The sequence below is a fragment of the Poecilia mexicana genome, unplaced genomic scaffold (genome assembly GCF_051168715.1).
Source record: "Poecilia mexicana isolate PSO_F unplaced genomic scaffold, ASM5116871v1 scaffold_8, whole genome shotgun sequence".
Lineage (NCBI taxonomy): Eukaryota > Metazoa > Chordata > Actinopteri > Cyprinodontiformes > Poeciliidae > Poecilia > Poecilia mexicana.
In genome coordinates, this window is record NW_028263377.1 from 7897494 (window position 1) to 7911909 (window position 14416).

Genomic DNA, 14416 nt, shown 5'->3' on the forward strand with positions numbered 1-14416 from the left:
TCACTATATCATTTTTGGCCTCGGAACAGCATCTGCTATTTATTCAGTATATAATTTTACAGTTTTGATTATGAAAATAATTAATCGTGACGGGTCTTATCTTCATCAGATAAATGTCGGTAGAATGGAAACACGATGCTCTGTGCTCCTCTGATTGAGGAAGAAACAAGCTCTAGACTAATTAACGCTAATTACCACGAGTCACGTGACCTTCACTTATAGAGTCACACAAAGGTCTGGGAACCTTGGAGTCAAGAAAGAAAGACAAATAATAATACAAATTAAAAGGAGATGAATTACAACTGCATGAAAGCCAGACTGGTTTCTCTGGTTTTGATATTGATGGCGCAGGGCTGTTGCTGCGTCTCCAGCTTTCAGGGGAAGGAAAAGCGGGCGCAAAACGCACAGCTGGCTTTACCTGCCGTCACCTGCTCAGTCCGTGGGATTAAAGCGGTGTTTGGTCCGCTGGTCACGAATAAACTGCATGTCAGAGGTAAGATCACGGCTGTTACCCATTTCAAACATTTAGTTTAAAATACCTCAAAGTTATTTCTAATTAATCTCTTATCCACCCTCCTCCCCTTTGAAATAGTCCCTCATAATTGCGTTTACTTTGTTGTTGTTTAGACGTGTCAGGTACTCCAGTCCCTTTAGTTAATTCTAGGAGGTCCTGTGGAGTGAAGGTGGGTAAAGAGAAGAACCAGAACCTCTCGTTTTTCAGCAGATATGACAGCTGCTACGCAAGGATAGAGGTCATACTTTAATTTATTAGAAAAAAGAATGTAAAGAAAGTATAATCCAAAACCTCTGTGCATTGCATGTTTGACCGTTTTCCCCTCTGCAGGGCAACAAAGTGGTGATCCCACTGCTGGTCCAGTTGACAGGAGAGAACCAGTGGATCAGCGTAAACATCAGCTGTCCTCTGATCAAGAGAAGCAGTCAGAAAACCCAGCCGACGTTGTGTGGGTGACCTCTGACCTCAACATCAACAGGATCCAATGGATACTGTTAAATTCTTCCCACATGACTTTCTTCTTGTCGCACTCAAATCTGTTTAAGCGAACAATTTTCCCCGACAAACTGGACTGGTTGTACTTAGGAGTCACCCAGCTCTTTTCTTCCTCCCACTTTGAGTTAGTCTGTCACATAATTGGTATTGTATGTCAAGGAATTTTGAGTGTTTCAAAATGTGGAAAATCATAACATTGAATGCTTGGTTATTGTTATTAGCTTCTTCTCCAGCTTCCCTCGGTGAATGCAATGCTGATGAGTCCCTGCGTTTAAACTGTGGTCACCAAAGCATCACCAGCAGTGCCTGCCAAAAACTGGGATGCTGCTACGACGCCCAGTCTCCCGCCTGCTACTACAGACTTAATGGTAAAAGGAACATTTCACCTGTGAGAGATTGTAGCGCGTACAAAAGAGAAACAAACCCCCTTAATATTTTACCAAACTAATTCCTCGTGTTGCCTTTATTGTTTGTTTGTTTAGCATGCTCTCTGGACGGACACTTTGTGTTCACGGTCAAGGCTACGGACACCCATCCACCCATTGACCCCGGCAGCCTCGTGATCAAGGATCAGCCTCACTGTTTGCCTGCAATCTCAACTTCAGATACTGCCGTCTTCAAGATGGGAGTCATGGACTGCGGCGCGAAGATGAGGGTAACCCGTCACATCTCAACCTGGTTTCATTTCCAACGATGGAGAAGAAGGAAGTTCAAACCGTTTCTCCCGTCAGTCATAATGGACAACAGTCGCATGACATCCGCAAACTCCAATGTCTGTTAGAACGTCAATATGTTGACAAAAAGATGGATGGAGCTTAAATGCTGGATGGTCCTGGAAGAAAATCTGGTGGAGGCTCCAGGAAAAAAAATGAACTATGACCCTAAACATTTAGTCCAGATCTAACAAAACTGACGCTCAGATTCTCTCTATCCAGTTTGTCTAAAGCTATTCGACAACCCGACAGACCGGCTGCTACAACTGCAGCCAAATGTGCTTCTGTGGCATTGAATGCCAGACTTTTCCTATGCACCCTGTTCCTTCCTCTTTAAAATTTTGGCACTACTTATGTTGGTTTTAGTTTCAAATAGTTTCTCACTTTAAATGTCCAAACTGACATTTAAAGTGGAGGCTAAAGTATTTGCTTTTCCTTCTAGAAAGATGGCGATCTGGTGATATATGAGGTTGAAGTGGAGGAGCAGAACAAAAAAAGGAAAAGACATTCACCCTTCAGGTATTGCTCACCCTTTTCTTTTCTTCTGGTGGTATAAATGAGCTGATGAGATGTTGGAGTCGTTTTTTAAGTCTGCAGGTTGAGTGTGAATATGACGAATCAGACCTGATACATGCAAAAGACTTGAGGTCTTTGTACACCGTGACCAATCCACCGGCTGTAGTGGCACAGGGAGCCATGAGGGTGCAGATGAGATTAGCAACAGGTACCAGGATCTTCTCTGTTTCTTTTTCTTTTTTTTTTTTTGCGGCTTCAGCTGCTCAAAACCCATTCCTGACCTACTTTGGTTCCCTTCTAGATTCTTCCTTTACCACCTTTATCCCAGAAGACCGGCTTCCCCTAAAGCTTCCGCTGCGTCAGACGGTGAATGTGGAGATCTCCATCGTCCCACCGTCCCCTGACCCTACACTCTCGCTGCGTGTGCGAGACTGCTTTGCCTACCCCCTGTCTAAGCACTCTGTGTGGACCCTCCTCCACGATGGGTTAGTCGGGCCTACAATGCGTCAATCTGACAGTCATGCTGGAACGTCAAAGTGGAATGGTTAATGTTTTGTTTTTTTTCCTTTCCCCTGGACAGATGTCCTAACCCTCTAGACACCATGAGGAGCTCTGTCCCTGTGGACAACCAGGGGAAGACCACCACCTACTCTCAGGTCAGGCGCTTTGATGTGAAGACCTTTGCCTTCTTGGACCCTGATACTGGCAAACCAAGTGTGGAACAGGTACCCTTATCTAATTTTACATTTAGTTTTGGATATTTTTAAAACCTGCTTTAGCATGCTGTTACCCTTTATAAGACTTCATAAGACCTTTTTGATGCTGCCTTACATTAAATTTAATTCAATACAGGGGATTATTGGGAGGTTTTGCAATCAAACAGCAAATCCTGAAATTTCTGGGGTCTGTTTCTCACACTGCACATAGCTCTCTTAACCCCCACATGGGCTAGCTTAAAAGTTTTTGGGGTCTTTTTGATTGATCAAGCACAGAATGCGTTTGGCCTCATATGGCTTTTCAACAGAAATAAACTAACAATGATTGTCATCAAAGCTAACTCATAATGGATGCAAAAAAAGCCAGCTAGTTAGGTTACTGAGGGTATTTTAGCAGCTAGTTGTTGTTAGGCCTCAGCCACCAGAACACAGTGAAGATGTCTGTTTGCTACTCGAACATTTGAGAGAAAAGGCCAGCAAGCAAAACTACGAGATTAAATAGTCTTGTCACAACAAGATTTAAGATCTGTAATTGGTATATTTAAGGCCAACTCTGTTGTATGAATTTAAGGCCTTAATTTTAGAGGCATGAATTTGAGGCTTGTTGTGCGGACACCATATTTTGATGATATAACTATGGCTGCTAGCCCAGACTAGCGGTCTGTGGCTGCAATAAGTGAGTCTTAGTCATGTTGGTTGAAAACCGTCAATTTCTTTTAGAAATGTTAAAAATACTAAAGTGTAAATAACATTTTTAAGAGTATAAATGAGGTGCATTGCTGCTGAACAAGCATAATTTAATTCCCTCTAAATATAAATACACTTTTAAAGAATATTTAGAGAGAGATAATGCTACTGAAATAAGCTTATGCTACATGTCTAATGAATGCGGCTCTTTTTAGATGTACTTCTACTGTTGGGTGGAAATCTGCACAGAAGACGAGGACTGTGCCCAGAGTTGTACCATCATCTGTAAGTATGACTTTCATATATATTTTTCTTCTGTATTATTTTTTTTTTCTTTAACTATGTTGTACCTCCGCAGCATCGGATGCGGAGCGACAGAGGAGGCAGACCGCTCCTGCATCCCGTCAGGTCCAGCTCGTATCCGTAGGCCCACTTCAACTGGTCCACGAAAACGCCGACCTGGATGACCTCCAGTGTGGAAAACTGAGCAAGGGTAAATATTTCAGATAAAGCGCTCGGCACGTCGTTGATGATTACATCATAATGCAGCTTTTCTCCTCCTTCCCCAGCGTTCAGAGTGATGGTGTACGTTCTGTCTGGCGTTGGTGCCGCCCTGCTGCTGATCCTGCTGTTTGCTCTTTGGTCAAACATCCAAAGATGTGGCTGCAAGCAGAGGGCCGGCACATGAGATCACTTTAAATAAGCCGAATACGTTGATCTGCATTATTATTTGCAATGAGTTTGTTTTTTTTGTCGCTACTCTCTAAGTTTAAGTTTCACTTCTAAATCGTGCTTTTGAGGATTTAGAGGAAGAGGAAATTAATTTCTGTAGCTCTTCTAAAAAATAAAGTGCATTTCCATTCTTGCTTTGTACACAATTTCAGCCTTGGGGCTTCTATTTTATTTTTTTTTTTTTCCAATTATGAAAATCTTAATAAAATTACAGTTATGAGATTTTACATGGTTTCTAGTTTGTGAGAGACTCCATGACACAGTGGCTTTAAGATCTCAAAGGCATCTGACACAAAGAACCTTAACTGTGTCCATCGTTGTACAAAACCGGTTATCAACTGGATAAATCAATCTGGGTGGAGATAAAGAATCATTTGCAATTAAGCAGGACATAACTGAAATGTTAAGATAACAGCTCTTATCAGAATAGAAAAACGGTGTATATAGTGTAGCTGATTTAGATTTATGCAAAGATGACTTGGCTCTACATCCATTACCCAACCACAGCCGAGCAAATTGCATCACTGCAGTCTCCTGCTAATGTGCGTTTCCTTGACAACAAGATTGATTTGTTTAGAAATGGGACATCTATGTAAAAAAATATACTTATTGGAGTTGATAAAAGCAAGTCAAAGTTAAGATCAGAACTCCAGCAGAATGTCAGACATGGTGAGGAGCCTCTGGAAATAATATAAAAGCAGGATTCATAAAATGAACACGATTGATCCTAAAGATACATTGTTTTGACTATCATATTAAACTCTATCATTTTCCTTTTTCTATACTGTGTAAAAGTGTATTAAGAGCTCAGATTGCAGCTCTGAGGAGGAGTTGCGCCTCAAAGGCGGAGCAGGCATATGGTTGCCACGGGAGATTCAAGGATCGAGCATTATAACAAGCTTTACTGTTTCTTCAACTTGTTGCGTTAAATCCTTCATTTAAAAAAAAAATCCCCAAAAGTCTCGCTTACTGACAGTTTGATAGCCATGAAAATACAAACGGGTTTATTAAATGAAATTCCAAGGATATGGTTCAACTAAGAACAGAAAAGCAGAGAAGTGAGTCAAAAGCGTGCGGTTTGCTTCAGTACGGCTTGAACTTCCTCTGCGCTCTCATCAGAGCGATTCGCTGTTTATCCTCCTCAAACTTCCTCCTCAGCTCAGCGATATCTGGGAACGGATCAAAGGGAGAAACGGTTCAACAACTCCTCCACCTCCAACGTGCTCCCTTAGTTCAGCGCCATTAAAGTACGACGGACTCACGTTCTTTCTGCGTGTTCTTGTGCTGCCAGGTGTAGAAGTTCATCAGCTCCTTCCTCCTCTTCTTCCTCGCCTCCCGCTGCAGCGTCCTCTGGTTGGCGGCCTCGCTGTGGGGGCGGGCCTTGGCGCCCTTGTGACCTCTCGTGACCTTCACCCAGCCCTCCTCGTCCTCCTGCTGCTTCTCGGCCTCCTGCCTCTGCCGCTCCGCCTCCTGCGGCAAAAACGAAGCGTCAGGTTTTAAGTCGCTCGGACGTCGATGGGACGAGCCGTGCTGCTTTTACCTCTTCTTGCCGCTTGTCGTAGTCCTGCATGAACGAGTCGACCATCTGCTGCAGTTTGTCGGGGTGGATGATGGACTTTGTGTACTGCTGGATCCATTCTGTCATGGGGGGAAGAGGCACCGATCAACACGCGTGTCACATGTACCAGAAATGCATCCCCACGTTTCACCAAGGCAACAGTGAGCTCTTCTTGATGGGCAGTGTTAGATTTTTTTTCCCCCTCTCATATATCAATTTGCAATTCTTCAATGTAGTTTTGGTTTGTTGTGTTGCCTTTGTGGCTGCTGCGTGATAAAAATGACCATTTGTTCTCAATTTACCTGGTTAAATAAAGGATAACTGGAAAAAAATATGAACAAATTTTTAGAACAAAACGAATATATAAATGAGGAAAGCCTAATTTAAAAGCCTGTTGTGGATATTACAGAAAAACTCCTAAAATGACGATTTCTTGTTGCATTCCCAGTCAAAAACATTTCCGTTTTGGTTTTCCCATCACATAAAATCTGTTGCAACTATTCAGTGTGTTTGTGATGTAAAACGTGAAGGAAAGCTCACTCTGTACTCCAGTTTTCACTGGTTTCTGCTCTGTGCTGACCACCAAGGGTTCATCATGCGGATGGGATTTAGCTGCTGCTACGCTGGAGGAGCTTTCAAACACAATGTAGCCGACTTTGAACCCCTGGAAGACATGAATGGAGACACAATGAACTCGGCTGCTCTTAATATCAGGAGCTGAAGAGATGGAAAAAACACACACAGACTGACCTGTTTGGCTGCTGGTCTGAAGATCTTGGACAGTTTAGGTCCAGACTCCTGAGAGGAACCCGGGACATCCCTCAGCTCTACTGAAGCAACAACGCCAAACTGGGAGAATAAGTCTTTGATGACACTCTGAAGAACAAAACAAAACAAAAAAAAAAAGGGGGTGGGGGGGGCGGAGAGGAAAATGTTAGCCTTTCTGGTGATATATAAAACACTAGGCCTGTTTTTGTTCCAGACTGAATGCCTCACCCGTGAGCAGTATGGAGGGATGTTGAGCACAAATAAAGTCCGATCCAGCGGTCTGTAGGAAGTCTTCTCTGCTCGGACTTTGTGCTCCTTCACGTACAGAGAATGTCGCGCTGCGCTGTCGGGGCTAAACTGTAAGGGCAGAACTGCAGAGAGACCAAAACATCAGCATCCGGAAGCACGAACTGCCGTCCAACTGGTCCGTAAACACTGACTCAAAAAACAAGACACGGATTGGTTAAAGAATACATCTAAATACTGTCCTCCTGGAGTCGATAAATGTGAATAAATTAACGATATATACCCGCAAATCCTTCAGGAATAACGCACGCCTGTTTTGTAGCATGTTTCTTCTTAGACGGCGCCATGTTGTGTGACCTTTCAACCGGAAGTGCATCAACATTTCGGGTTTAACTGTTTAGTATTATTTTATTATTATTATTATTGTTAAATATATGAGGTGTTTGTGAAGATACAGTCAAACATTAACGGCGATATTTTGTGGCATTAAGCCTCTCATAAGGTGAACATTAACAAATGTTACGCCACTTGAAATCCTGTTTATTTTCTTTAAATAGTGAAACATTCCTAGAGAAAATGTATTCAGTGAGTTGAGTACACGAGTTCTGCCTTTATTCGTATTACCCGAGCCAGATTTAGACAGACGCTTCTTTGTTACCATTAACATTTTTCCTTCATCTCTGCTGCTTTCTCACTAAAGCTCGGTATGCTAACTCAGAAACCACGGTACCTGCTTTTAAAAACTATTTACTTCTAATGTGCATTATAGTACATTCAGTCAGAACATGATTGCACTTTTATTTTTCTGTTTTATGGTATTCTGATGTATGACGTACCACACGGCGTCCTTCTAGGAATTCTTGTTTTTCCCTGACCTGCGTCTTCGAGGTCACTTTTCAAACTCAAGGACTGATCAGTGTGAAAAGTTGTTCAATATAATTTCATTCTAAGAAGCCCTTATTGAATACTGAAAAAGCTATTTATTGATATTTTACCAATTTAATGGCACAACCGGCCCTTTAAAAACATTAAGATTTTTGATACTGTCCAAAATGAAAACGAGTTTGATTCATGTATGTTTGAGTGCGACATAAAAATGTTGAACGACACAAGAACATTTGTGACTTCTGGTTAAAGATGTAAAGACATTAAAAATCATAAGTGTACAATATTATAATATTACTACTCAATTGTTTTTAGATGATTTTCATGCGTTTTTTGTGATCAAATCAACAGGAAAAAAAAACAAAGAAGTTACCCTTCAGACTAGATCTACAAAGCTAAATATTTAATGGCAACATTTCACAAACGGATCCGACAATCCCAACTGACAGAGCAACCTAAAAGTAGTTTACAGTCGTTTGATAAACAGAGTGTAACGTGTACTACCACAAATTATGTTTAATTCGGCTCCAAAACCTAAACAAGCATGACCAAAAACTCGTTACAAACAGCACTGAATTCCACACAAACTGGAAATCCAATGGAAACATGGTACTGGTTACTTCCTGCTTCTGTGTTACATGTAGCAATTATTTTTTTTACAAGCAGAACTGTTAGATGGATTCAATAGGTCCCAAGATGGGGAGGAGGGAGGGATTGCTAAAGAAACCAGAAGTATCCTGTAATGATAGATCCCACTGTGATGGACACCCTAATAACTAAACACAGTATGTGTGCGTTTCTTTAAATGGTGTTGATTCTTTAGAACAACTTCGGTTATCGATTATTCTCTTTTGGAGGCTGCAGGTTACTGCAGAGTAAAAAAAACAACAACAAATAATTGATTTCATAAAAGAACGCAGCCCACACTCCCTCTTTATGCCAACTCAGAATAACAAAGCTTCTTCATCTGGTCCAGGTAACATCTGATGCACAAAACCAAAAACAGAAGAAGATGTTGATCATCCGTTTTGTCCTCCCCTTGTTCCGAGTACTCAGTGAAATGAAATGTGTAAAAACCAGTTTCATCAGAGACTGCGGACGGCCTGTGTGTTGATGCTTCTTCTATATCTTGATGCGGAAGGCGGTGGTCTGTGAGCTGGGGGCCTCGGTGGTGGAGGTGGACTGCGCAGTGGACTTGAAAAGAGCTTTGAGGATGGTCTGGGGGTCCACTTCGGCCGTGGGCTGAGAGGAGGAGCGCTGGCCGCTGGGACGGGACAGAGAGGGAGGCAGGCCGTCTTTCTTTGTGCTGCTGCCAGCGCCCGGGGTGTCACTGAGTCTCCTGTAGGACAAAAATAAAAATACAACAGACCGTCTCTTTGTCTTCGTCCACCTGCACAACTACTTACATCGACTTATTTAATTCAAGAGAAAACTTAGGAACTTGTTCATGAATTTTGTAATACACAACGGTTTCCAAATTTTAAATTTGAATGGTGTGGCCTCCCTTTTGATTTCACTCCATTTACTCTGATACCCTGAAATAAAATTGAATAGCTGTGTTAAGAAGCCCCTAATTGGTTGAGCAAATAATCTCTATGAAGGCCTCAAATGTAAAAATGAATCAATGAGTCACATTATAAATTAAAACCAGCTCAATAATGATTTATTGTTTTTCTGTTTTCTCTCCTACCAACAACTGATAAGAAAAGTCTTCAGTCTGGTCCATTACTTTAACTAGCCCCTTTGTGGTTTACAGAGACTTCATCATTTATTTTATTTGTTGCCATTTTTATTTATTTGGGTATTTAAAATGCCTTCCAGTTCTGGTGTTAAATGTTCATTAGAATTTAAAGTTTATTGATCTTTGAAATAGTGTTCATGCATTATTATGCCATTATATTACTTGAAAATGGTCTCAAAACAACATCATTTGTTGCAATAACTTCTGGGACAATTTATCGTCCAGCAAAGTTTGTAGGTGTGACAGGCCTAAAGGTTCTGCATTACTTTAAGAGGACCTCAAATAAAAATGTTACCTTCAGGTAAAATGGACCTCATGAAAACATTAAGTTATTAACTGAGTGCAGAGGAAGATGAGTTCTAGTAAAGTGGATGACTCACAGCAGGATGGGCTGATCGGAGGTGATGACGGTTCCCTGGATGTGAAGGTTGCACTTCATGGGTTGGCCTGGCAGAAACAGAAATACTCAACCAAATAACCCGGCTGCAGTAGCTCTGGAACCAACGGGTTTCAGAACCGTTTCCATTACACTCACCGTCCAAGCAGCGAGTGTTGTACTTCCTGTATGCGCTGACGGCGTCCTCTTTACGGACAAACACCACCTCGGCTACGCCCACCTTCACCAGGCGCGCTCGCTTCAAAGCGCCGCACACGCAGAACAGTTCCTTTTTGGACAAACAAGCAGCAGAGCCACGCTCCGATTTAGACACCGAGCATGTTGAAGGAAGACAAATGGAAGAGAGTGGAGTGAAAAACAGAGGGATGGACTCACCATTATGTCCTCCTCGCTGACCCGTGGGTGAAGGTTGCTCACCGTTATTTTAGTCCCCTCCAACGGGCTGAAGGCAGGCTAAAAAGACAGAAAAAACAAACTGTTTACAACTTACATGCTTCTTAAATTTACCGCATTACAGTCATGCGGTTTTGCGACCTTTACATAGAATCGTAGAGAGAGAGAAAGAGATTTATCAAACTACAAATTGAATTAAGAATCACAGCACCGTCCTTCCTCCGTCTGTTGCTGTAGTTAAGGAACTACAATATGTAAGCAGGATGTCCATTAAACACTGGACTGCAAAGGTTTGTGAATAAAAAATGAATAAAATTCTAGTAAGATTCAAATCTGCATGTGCAGCACTCAAGGAAAGATTTCACTGTAACAAGATATTTAATCCATCAAGATAATTCAATAACATTTGAAATGTCTGTCTGGCAACATAAATGTCTTGGGGGTTTTTCTTCCTCATCCATGGATATTAAAAGAATAAGTTATATGGCCCGCTTCTTCGGGAGATGTAAAATGAAAGCCGCCTCTGTTACCATGGTAATCTAGCTAGACTTGCAGGGATCCACTTTCTGATAGAGGAAACTGATTTTTCACTCAAAGTTGTGGCCAACTCACCAAAAAAAAAAGCCTCAAATTTTTCAAAATGCACATGATACAATTTTCTTTTAATGTTTGTTACAACCTAGTCATTATACATGTATTTTTCTCCCCCACAGGAAACTTAAATCAGACACCAAATTGGTAAAGTGAAGACAAGCCAGAGGAGGACGAAGGACGAAGAGGGCAGTCGTGTGGGCGCCAGCTGCGGTCGGTACCTGTGGAGGAGTTGGTGCTGCAGTGCTGGTCTCCGTCGCGCTCTGCTGCAGAGTCCTGGACACGGGCTGCAACGCCGCAGCAGAGGAACGAGCAGCCGCCGTGCTGGTGTTGGGCTGGGTGGGGGCCACGGGGACTGGGGGCCGCGGGGCCGTGTAGGCATCGTTTTTAACCACCTTAGTGATCGGGGCCGTCATGGAGAACATGGACCCTGCGGGGCCAGTCTGTGTGAAGTTGTTTTTAGGATTATTATTTCTGTGGGAACCACAATAACTAAACGCTTAAGGAACTGTAAGACCGTCTCACCCGGGACTGCAGCATGTTGTTGGCGGTCGTTATCTTTATCTGTTTGCTGGCGATGCTGTCGAGGGTACTTGGGGCAGGCTGAGAGAAAACAGATTTATTCATTAAGCAGCACATTTTGCAGCCGTAACCAATGCTGAAGATAAATAACATCTTGTATTGTTGAAAATGAAAACAGATGTACCTGCGTCATCGCACGGATTCCACCTAAGGTCCCAGCTGGACGTTGCTGAAAAGCGAGTCGGTAATCGTTAAAAGAGCTTGATCGTGTACTTTTAAGACTCATCAAAACAAGGAAAAAAAAAAAAAACGTTTTGCACCCTCACCTGGATGGTCTTGGTTATTTTTAGAGGCGGCTCCGCAGCTGTTTGCGTCTGTGTTCCTCCGATGCTCCTCTTCAGGCTCAGCCTGTCGCGGGCGTCCATTACTCGGACGCTATTGCTCAGCTGCGGTGTCGCGCCGACTCGGGGAATCAGTCCTTGTATGGTAGTGGTGAACTGCCTGGCGTTTGCGCTGGCAAGGTTGTTGCCGGTTTGGATCTGGATCTGTGGTACGGTGGTCTTGCCTTGCAGCTGTTGCGCGATCGCTGCCTTTAGTGTGGTCTGCGCAGGGGAGCCGAACTGACTCTGCACCTGCTTGCGTGAGTTGATCATCTGCCGGGCGTCCTGCACGCCTCCTGCCGCTGCCGCCCCTCCCCTGCCGCGGATTTTGAACCGAGCGTCTTTCTGCACCAGCTTCTCTCTGGCGTCCTTCACTTGGAAACCTGGGCAGAGATAGAAATCTTAAATCTTCAGCTGTTCACCTCGTTGTTTAGACTTGGAGGCACGATAACCCCTTACCGGCTACTCCTCCTCCTACTCCTGCTCCTCCTCCTCCTCCCAGGCGTTGCCTTGCATCGTTCAGCCCGATTTTTTGCCTGGCGTCAAAATTTTTTCCATCTCCCGACCCAAGCCGTCCGAACACCGGCCTAGTGGACACAAACATTATGTAAATCTAACAAAAAAAACTATCAGCCGGTCAGAAAAACAGAGACGCGTTGACTGACAAAGGGATGATTGGGACAATTTAATAATCAAAAATAAAGAAAAGAAAAATAAACCATGTGGAATCATTGGAACTGACATCATCAACTCACTGATCAGCAATCAGTGAGTTTGCCGATCAGTGAGTTGACATATTTTCCTGTTTTTTGCAGTCTTGACTTTACAGATTATAAAAAACTGACAAGACGACAAATAAATGAAACGTCTGGATCAACAAGTAAAGCTCACTTAGGTTCATAAGTTGTGATTTTATTCACATGGTCAATCGCATAAAGAATAAAATCTGGAAAAGAAAATATTGCTCTACACCAATCGCTAATCCAGACTGGGAAAAATTATTTTAATTCAATGTTTTTTTTCAGACCTCATGGTGCAACTAAAGTTTTAGATTTTCTTATCAAAATTGGTCATTTTAATTTTATTGCTCTTGTCCAACTAGATGCTCTGTACTTTTTGTTAGAGGGAGCCTGAATGTTGAATGTATGTATATTTCTAAAACTGCAAAAATAAAAAGTAAAAAAAAATAAATAAAAATTGTCTTTTTGAAATATAGTGTAATTTTACTTTACCTTCTAAAACAGCGCTAGAAATGTACATTGACTGACTGTCCTCTGCAATGTTTGGATGCAATTTAAGTTTGTTTAAATTAACAGTGTACAGTGGTTACATTTTAGAAAGTGATTAATGTTGATATAGCTCATATACAAACAGAGCAGAGCCTGTAGGAACCACATTTCTTCAAGAAGTGGTAGAATAATCACAATTCGACGTAAAGAATAAATATTAGCAGAGGTATCCGAAAGAAGATAAAAGCAAAACATAAATTAAATGTGACGCAATAATGCGCTAGTGGGCTTTTATAGCAGCCGCCAATAGATTTAGGTGTTACACGTTGGATTACGTCGTGTTTTGTCAAAATTAAACGCTTCATTTCTGAAGGCCTCCTGCTAGTGGTTGCTACTTAGCTTAGCTTTTAGCATACCGTAGCTGCCACACAACAGCTAGCGAACTGCAGCTTTATTTAAACTGTATTCTTTCACATTTGCACCAAAAAGCTTCACAAGTCCTTCATTAATAGAATTTAAAATTCAACTGCATTGTACGTACCGTTTAGGTGGAGGTTTTTGGTTAATACCGCGCCGCCGTATAACTTCATCCAACGAGACGTCTGCCATTTTCTCATACACTATTACCTCTGAGCGTGCGCGTCACAGAAGCTTTTGGCAATCATTATGGACACCGCTTTAGACCAAAAAGGACGAAAATGAGTCTCTGTGGACTGAAAAAAATATTTAGACTTGGCAGTTTTATTCCTTTTCCCATCATGGGCTTTAACATTAAAAATACCGTACCTTTAATTGTTAAAATTGACCGTTTTACTATTTTATAATCTGTTATTAGTTACTCTCGACGAAATCCAAAAGAATTCGGATTACCCACAAGGCTTTGCGCCCCTTTTTTGATAAATATATACGTTTTTTAGGCAGATAAACTGTTTTATGTTTATCAGAGTACATTGTTTTTAAATAATATAACTTCGTCTATTGTAAGATATTCGTGTAAATATAACTGCTCTCCAGTCGGTCGCCTTCATTCCGCACCCTGACTGAGAACGCCATGGCAAGATGTCTAGTGCTGCTAATCGACATTCCATTGGTTATGCCTTAAACTGATGAGTAAGGAAAATAACGATGCGGGGTGACGCCCGTATCCTCGTTCAAAATACGAGAGGAATTTTTGAAAGGGCATAGGTCTGCCTGTTTAGGTGACTCGCCTACTTTGCGAGATGCCTTGCGGGACTAGGACCTTCCCCGACCCCAATTCATGTGAAAAATAAAATGTTGAAAATGAAATCTTACAGATTTTATGGATATATTAATCATGGCAACTCTGACAGCT

The 14416-nt window shown here is 42.1% G+C and overlaps 3 protein-coding genes and 1 non-coding gene across 6 annotated transcripts; 2 read left to right on the forward strand and 2 right to left on the reverse strand.

Annotated features, from left to right (window-relative positions):
- The first annotated feature begins 28 nt into the window (after positions 1 to 28).
- Positions 29 to 4519, forward strand: LOC106915497 (zona pellucida sperm-binding protein 4-like). 3 transcript variants are annotated; one of them, XM_014983126.2, is made up of 12 exons: positions 29 to 493; positions 628 to 683; positions 845 to 962; positions 1231 to 1377; positions 1492 to 1664; positions 2165 to 2241; positions 2313 to 2446; positions 2540 to 2723; positions 2819 to 2963; positions 3857 to 3926; positions 4000 to 4134; positions 4211 to 4519. In XM_014983126.2, exons 1-12 carry the CDS (start codon positions 292 to 294, stop codon positions 4327 to 4329), a joined length of 1560 nt encoding a protein of 519 aa, XP_014838612.2. In that variant the 5' UTR covers positions 29 to 291; the 3' UTR covers positions 4330 to 4519. The 3 variants fall into 3 exon arrangements, with proteins under 3 accessions (XP_014838612.2, XP_014838611.2, XP_014838610.2); XM_014983125.2 differs by having other exon boundaries at positions 30 to 493; positions 628 to 752; positions 1243 to 1377; XM_014983124.2 differs by having other exon boundaries at positions 33 to 493; positions 628 to 752.
- An 841-nt stretch (positions 4520 to 5360) lies between these two features.
- rrp7a (ribosomal RNA processing 7 homolog A) lies at positions 5361 to 7331 on the reverse strand. The gene is made up of 7 exons (XM_014983131.2): positions 7229 to 7331; positions 6928 to 7070; positions 6682 to 6807; positions 6472 to 6595; positions 5914 to 6011; positions 5636 to 5843; positions 5361 to 5542 (listed from the first exon to the last, which is right to left on the reverse strand). Exons 1-7 carry the CDS (start codon positions 7290 to 7292, stop codon positions 5457 to 5459), a joined length of 849 nt encoding a protein of 282 aa, XP_014838617.2. The 5' UTR covers positions 7293 to 7331; the 3' UTR covers positions 5361 to 5456.
- An 887-nt stretch (positions 7332 to 8218) lies between these two features.
- On the reverse strand, positions 8219 to 13732 carry poldip3 (polymerase (DNA-directed), delta interacting protein 3). Its single transcript, XM_014983129.2, has 10 exons — positions 13625 to 13732; positions 12314 to 12441; positions 11801 to 12237; positions 11659 to 11703; positions 11478 to 11555; positions 11174 to 11395; positions 10344 to 10421; positions 10107 to 10236; positions 9952 to 10018; positions 8219 to 9169 (listed from the first exon to the last, which is right to left on the reverse strand). Exons 1-10 carry the CDS (start codon positions 13690 to 13692, stop codon positions 8953 to 8955), a joined length of 1470 nt encoding a protein of 489 aa, XP_014838615.2. The 5' UTR covers positions 13693 to 13732; the 3' UTR covers positions 8219 to 8952.
- Positions 13733 to 14176: 444 nt separating this feature from the next.
- Positions 14177 to 14330, forward strand: LOC148157950 (U12 minor spliceosomal RNA). The gene has a single exon (XR_015764122.1). It is a non-coding gene; the product is annotated as a U12 minor spliceosomal RNA (small nuclear RNA).
- Positions 14331 to 14416: the final 86 nt, after the last annotated feature.

Bases quoted from the DNA above. Each gene is read 5' to 3' on its own strand.
- LOC106915497 (XM_014983124.2), top strand. From the start codon at position 292: ATGAATTACAACTGCATGAAAGCCAGACTGGTTTCTCTGGTTTTGATA. The intron at 1,378-1,491 runs GTAAAAGGAACA...TTGTTTGTTTAG, and splicing joins CTGCTACTACAGACTTAATG to CATGCTCTCTGGACGGACAC. The intron at 2,242-2,312 runs GTATTGCTCACC...TCGTTTTTTAAG, and splicing joins AAAAGACATTCACCCTTCAG to TCTGCAGGTTGAGTGTGAAT.
- rrp7a (XM_014983131.2), bottom strand. From the start codon at position 7,292: ATGGCGCCGTCTAAGAAGAAACATGCTACAAAACAGGCGTGCGTTATT. The intron at 6,012-6,471 runs GTGAGCTTTCCT...CCCCCATGACAG, and splicing joins AGTGAAAACTGGAGTACAGA to AATGGATCCAGCAGTACACA. The intron at 5,543-5,635 runs GTGAGTCCGTCG...ATCCGTTCCCAG, and splicing joins CAAGAACACGCAGAAAGAAC to ATATCGCTGAGCTGAGGAGG.
- poldip3 (XM_014983129.2), bottom strand. From the start codon at position 13,692: ATGGCAGACGTCTCGTTGGATGAAGTTATACGGCGGCGCGGTATTAAC. The intron at 12,442-13,624 runs GTACGTACAATG...TGTGTCCACTAG, and splicing joins CAAAAACCTCCACCTAAACG to GCCGGTGTTCGGACGGCTTG. The intron at 11,556-11,658 runs GTACATCTGTTT...GTTTTCTCTCAG, and splicing joins GAATCCGTGCGATGACGCAG to CCTGCCCCAAGTACCCTCGA.